Source organism: Sitodiplosis mosellana, unplaced genomic scaffold (genome assembly GCF_009176505.1).
Source record: "Sitodiplosis mosellana isolate CC-2019 unplaced genomic scaffold, AAFC_SMos_1.0 Smas_scaffold_1, whole genome shotgun sequence".
Lineage (NCBI taxonomy): Eukaryota > Metazoa > Arthropoda > Insecta > Diptera > Cecidomyiidae > Sitodiplosis > Sitodiplosis mosellana.
In genome coordinates this window covers 8,384,321-8,390,320 of record NW_022595244.1, presented here as the reverse complement: position 1 = coordinate 8,390,320, position 6,000 = coordinate 8,384,321, and the positions used below count along the sequence as shown (strand labels likewise).

Here is a 6,000-nt window from a genome sequence, read left to right as displayed (position 1 = left end):
AAAAAAATGTAGAGAAAAAGAGTAACACATGGAGAAAGCGTAAACACGAACACTCATCAGCAAATTGCTGGCAAAAACGAGGCATTTCGTGTACACACCGCATTAGTGGAGTTCGTGTTATGTTTTGTTTTGTGTTTTGATTGTTGTTATTTTTTCCATCCAGACTCTGGCATGCGAATAGAATTTTTTTTCTCTCTAAATCATACGTTTGACGTATTAAGTTGATTCGTTGGATAATATGTTGATCCATATTTCGCATAAATACTGCAATTGCACGTTGCAGCTAATAGTGAGAGAGAGAAAAAAACACGATTTAAAGTCGAAATATAAACGGTATTCGGGTGGAATGTCTTACTTGAATCATTCAAGTTGAATGAAACTTGTTCATGAAAAAGAAATGGCCAATTCTTACCATTTTTCTCTATATTTAGCCGGCACTACACTTTTGACAATGGCATTATTAAAGGTCTGATGTGGTTGATTATAGAACAAAACCGTTTCGTCTCGTCAGTACAATGCACGGCAAGTTTCAGACTAATGACGCAATATGTAACCTTTATGGAGAAAAAAGCTCAGCATTTTCAATTTACAAATATGCACAAAACGCCTAACATTCTTTTTCTTTTCTGTTTTATTTGCAGCAACTGTTTCGTTCTCAGAATCCGAGTTTAGCTTCAAATGCCGGCGTTGCACCACCGGGTCAGCCCACCGCACAGCCACAGATTCCACAGACACTACCGTTGCCTTCACAACAGTACTTAGCACAGCAAAGTGCTGCCTATGCAGCAGCTACCCAACAGCCCACACCATACGTCATTAATCCAGGTCAAGATGCGACACGGTACATCGGTGGGTATCCGATGCCAAAAATAACCTACTCATTAAATTACCGTACATTAAATGCTAAAAAGCGTCGTTTTTTTCTCTTTCTCCGTTTTTTTGATTCACAGAAATGGGTCTTATACCAGCTGGAATGCCGCAGTATTATGGCGTTCCATGGGGTATGTATCCAGCCAACTTGATACCACAACAAAGTTCACAGCCACCACAAAGGCGACCATTGACACCGTCACAACAAGCCGGAGAAAATCAACCACCCTATCAGGTTTGTATATCGATTGAGATAGAAACAAAAATGAACGATTTTTCGCTCATTCGCATTCCGTTTGATTGCACACGACAATATTTCCAACGAATTGTATGTAATGTGTCAGTTCAGACATTTTGACAAATATTTGTGACATAAATGATTGTATTAACACACGGTTTGAAATTGAAATTCCAACGATTTAACACTTTTCGTGTATATTTCGAGATTCACGCAGAATTTTTGTTTAAAAAAAAATTTAAATAGCCAAAACAAATGTTAGATGTGTGTAAATGAATGTAAATATATAATTTATATACGCAAACAATGTGAAAATGAATCCAAATTTCAAAGCCAAATAAATGAAAATAACCTCAAGGCATTGCGAGTAAAATTGATGGATGGAACCAGAGAAAAAAGAACTGTTGTTTTGGTGTATATAAATATTTATTCCATTGAGCAATTATATTAATTAATTGAAATGTCGATGAAATTCAAATTTGGCCAAATGTTGTTAAATCATGTGGAGAACAAATCGGAATTCTCCCTGATGTAATGCCATTTTTTGCACAATGGATTTTCGTGTGAATATAAATTGACATCACATCGATTTGTTGTAAATATTTAGCCGCGGGAAAACGGAATTTTATTAAAGAAAAACAAACACACCATACGGTGAAAATATTAAATGATAAACTCATTGAACATGTTATAAATACGTTTTTTTTCTGACATAATATTTCCTTCTTCTCCATAAAAATTCCAAATAAAAAAAAACACATATACAAACACAAACACTAAAACTACGCACACACATCGACCAATAACTTGGATGCAGATGATTCAGGCATATTATGATCAAAGCGGTTCAATAGTTATGGGGCCACGAACTGGTACACCGATGCGTTTAGTAAGCCCAGCTCCAGTTCTAGTACCACCTGGTGCTCAAGCACGTGCACCACAATCCATGTACCCACAGCCGCAAACCGCTCAACAAAATCTCTACTCGCAACAGAACGGTTCTAGTGTCGGAGGTAATTTTTATTGTTCTATTTTTTGTCTCTTTCTTTCACCCTCTCTCATTTCAATTAGTGTATTTAATTTAATCACCAACTTTTCAGTTAATGTTCATTCGATTTGCAATTATACTCTAAAATCAATTCGAAACATTTTCAAAACCATCGACGTATTTATCATTCGTTTCCAATTACCTTTGGGTCTAATTTACGTTCAGTTGTTTGTGTTTGTTCAATAAAAATCAACAAATTCATTATTTTATCATTAATTTATTGAGGGTATTTTACAATGCGCTATTTTTTGCCAATTTTTTGTTCAACTAGCAAACCTCTTGTTGGTCATTTCGATCGAACAGGTCATTCAATATGTAACACTTGTTATCATAGAAAAAAAATCACATTAATGATTTCAATTTACTTTCTTTTCGATATTGTTTCGTTTGATATATTTTAATTAAATTACTCCATTTATAAATTTTTACCATTTTGTTTCGCCCGAAAGGGACATTTAATCATTATTTTGTAACAAATTGTCATTCATCCCCCCCCCCCAGCTCCACTTGTTATTAAATATTAACTGCTAACGCAATGGCGGAAAATGCCAATAAAAATCACTCTATTACCAATCATTCGATACCATTTGCATTATTAAAATACTTCATCAACAAGTGTATTTATTGTTTTTCTTTTAACAACAATTACCGTGTACATATTCAAGCATGACTAGTTTTTCGTTTTTTTTATTGTTGTTTACTCAATTATTCCCATATAAAAAAAACTATGAATCGATTTGACTAACTGTTTTTTTTTCTCATCGAATTTTTCTGTATACTTACCATTTCAAACACACACCAATATAAACAAAAACACCAAACAAATCAAACGAAAAAAAATTCTGTTGTTCAGCAGGTGGTTTATTTGCACCACAAGCGTTCAGCAGTGGCTTAGGCACATTAGGAAGTCCAGCACAACCATCAGGTATTGAGAATAACACTCACACATTATATAAAAAAATGACATTCACAGCAAGACTTGTTTATTGCGGCATTTCGCCATATATTACATAAATCAGTTCGTTTTTTTAATGTTCATTTGTGATGGAATTTTTTTGGTTGTCGTTCAAAACTCATTTTTCATTTGCTTTCGTTTTTTTTTTCTGGTATGAAAACATTTTTCATTCGTTATTCCCATTTTTATGATCATATTTTTGCATGGACATTTATTTCGACTCATTTTTCTCGGGAATTTGAACATTTTATATAATTTGTAGTTGAAAATTTGATTAGCTCACATGAGTGATGCATAAAATACGCATTAGCAATGGTGTCACAGTATCAGATTCACAAAACCTCAGCATGTGCGGCTAACGTGTGCAATAAATTTTGCATTAGTCGCTCGACTGCGATGAGATGGCAATGCCGTGTAATGACGGCATATATACATATATATATATATATGCCGAGTGTGTGTCATTTATTCGGTTGAATTTTCATCATCTGATTCGATTACATTGTGCATGAAGCATCGTTTTACCATGGTTTTGATCTTGAGGCCGATATTTTCTTGATCGGGCTACTCTGCGCCAAAAAAAAACGCTCCGCAAATAGAAAAGCACTTACCCGTACCACTCTCGCTTTCGTTAAGCGGCTACAAATTTTCTTACATATTATTTGTCAATTGTTACATCGTGATGACGAGACGCTGAGACTGAAAGCGATTATTATGGCTGAACGTGATGCAAAATGTTTCATTTGTATGTGATGGTAATATTATGGGCAATGAGACTGAGTGTTGCTCCTTTTTTTGCTTCTTCCATGCACTCACACTTCGTTTTCGTGTGTTCGCTTCGCGTTCAAATAACAATAAAAGCGAATATTATTCTGGATGTTCAATTACATCCATTAGCCGGTAACATCATTTATCAATTCTGAAAATTCGATTGTCCTACTTGTGCCAATGTAAAGCTCGCACACCACCAACCAGCACACGTTTTGTAATCATTATTCTTTCTCGTCATATCCATGTTACCGTTTCGAGTCTTTGTCATGTAAAAGCACTTGAATGGAATTGTCACCGCGTTTTTTTGTTGTTGTGCTTGTCTGCCATCTCAAGAATACCAGAAAATTACACGGGGAATTTATTTGAAATCATCCATTTTTCTTCCCCACTTCACAGCGTTTGTTCTGATTTTTTGGAATAATTAAAACTTTGCATGGTTTTGTGAATTTTCATCAACACTAGTTGTGAAGGGCTTCTTGGCCGGGAACATGAGCAACAGTCGACCTTCAAAACTTTTCGGTATTTAACTTTGCGCGAATAGTACTTCTGCCACCAATATGGTGAGATAGAACTTTGCCACATTGACAAATCTCTCGACAACAAAAGTGATGCAACAGCGCAGCGCGCAAAACCGAAAAGAAATTAGTTTCATTTTGTTCGAAAACCGATTTCCAACAACTTTTATCACCAACTTCGAACATTTCCGAACACACGTTTTTTCCCATTGTTCGTCTCGGTTGGCTTGAAGCAATAAAATTAACGACACAAACGTCATATGGCACGAAGTAAACACATTTACAGTCTGAAGCAGAAGCATTTCGCTTCTTTTATTCACTTCTCTATCTCTCTCGCTCGCAGTTTTTGTTGGTTGGTTCTGATGGAGTCTCATGAAAAATAAGCCATAAAACAAAATGCAGCAAAATCAAATCAAAATCGATCCTGACTCCCAACGGGACTGATGATAGCATTTACGCTGCTGAAAAAGTATGTATGACTTAATTCGCACGTTCAAACGATTGTTGTTCAACTATCATGTTCCTGACTACACGATTTTCCCTCTCAACTGGTTGGCTATAACTGATCGAATAATTGCGTTGTACAATCATTTGCTCGTAGTTTTTGAACTAATGCCAGATTCTTTCCACGTTAGTACTTGTTATCGAGTGGATTTATAGAGTTGAATGGCGATAGAAAGCGAGAAAAATGAGTAAGTGCTCTCGCGAGAGTATTTCCACTGCGGATGATTTATTCGATTCGCCAATGCGAAGGAGCATAGTTACAATCTGCATAAGATTCATTTTTTCTGCAACGAGAAATTTTTCGCTGAATGCAACGGAATCTCGTATGCGATTTCAGCACACACACACACACACACAATTGCACTCCGAATAATACGTCGATTATCGACAGTTTGATGTGCATGTCATCGGTTAAACGTACGCTCTCATTCTGATTTTCCAAATATTTTATCGATATAAATGCATTTAAATACAGAGCACACATAAAAACGGACGAAGTTTTATTATAATTCGCACATTCAAAATATATACATTGCTCGTGCTGACGACGAGCGCAAAGCACACCAGAACACAATGATTTACCGATATCCCGAGTTTACGACGCAACGAATATCCTGTCGAAAAACTATTCGCTATTGATTTATTCAAATTAGTTTGGTCGCGTGAGCGAGCAAGCGAACGAATGAGCTCTTTCTCTCTCTCTCTCTTGCAATGAAATCGACAGTTGGCTTTTGTTTTGAGTATTGTCATTTCCATATTTCATGTAATTTTATCGCGAATAAATCGAAAATTCGATTCAACAATACCGTGTAGATTTCGGAACTTGAATAAATGCATATATAATTGAGTGCATGTGTGTATGTGTATGTGTACATGTTAAATGCCATAACGTATACGGACACATCGACATCGCTCACTAAAATATAGGTAACAGACACTGAGTGTACTTCAATTTTCAGGTTTTTATGCCGGAAAATCTAAATCACTCTTCACCGATTTTTATCTAGGTTACATGCTCATTGTCAATTTATAATGGGATTTTGCTCAATTTTACCCGAACAGTAGCTATCTAATGCTTTAATTGAAGTGTTGATGTTAA

At 35.8% G+C, this 6,000-nt stretch overlaps 1 protein-coding gene across 7 annotated transcripts in view; it reads left to right on the top strand.

Annotated features, from left to right (window-relative positions):
- Nucleotides 1-6,000, top strand: part of LOC129573597 (maternal protein pumilio-like) — a 190,465-nt gene that overhangs the window by 180,402 nt on the left and 4,063 nt on the right. For 2 of the 7 annotated variants that reach the window (XM_055454380.1, XM_055454371.1), the window contains 3 exons: nucleotides 642-825; nucleotides 951-1,105; nucleotides 1,926-2,121. In XM_055454380.1, the coding sequence (XP_055310355.1) occupies nucleotides 642-825; nucleotides 951-1,105; nucleotides 1,926-2,121 (535 nt within the window). Of the gene's footprint in view, nucleotides 1-641; nucleotides 850-950; nucleotides 1,106-1,925; nucleotides 2,122-3,009; nucleotides 3,082-6,000 lie in introns of all 7 variants that reach the window. The other 5 variants (XM_055454362.1, XM_055454354.1, XM_055454344.1 and 2 more) reach the window with 4 other exon arrangements.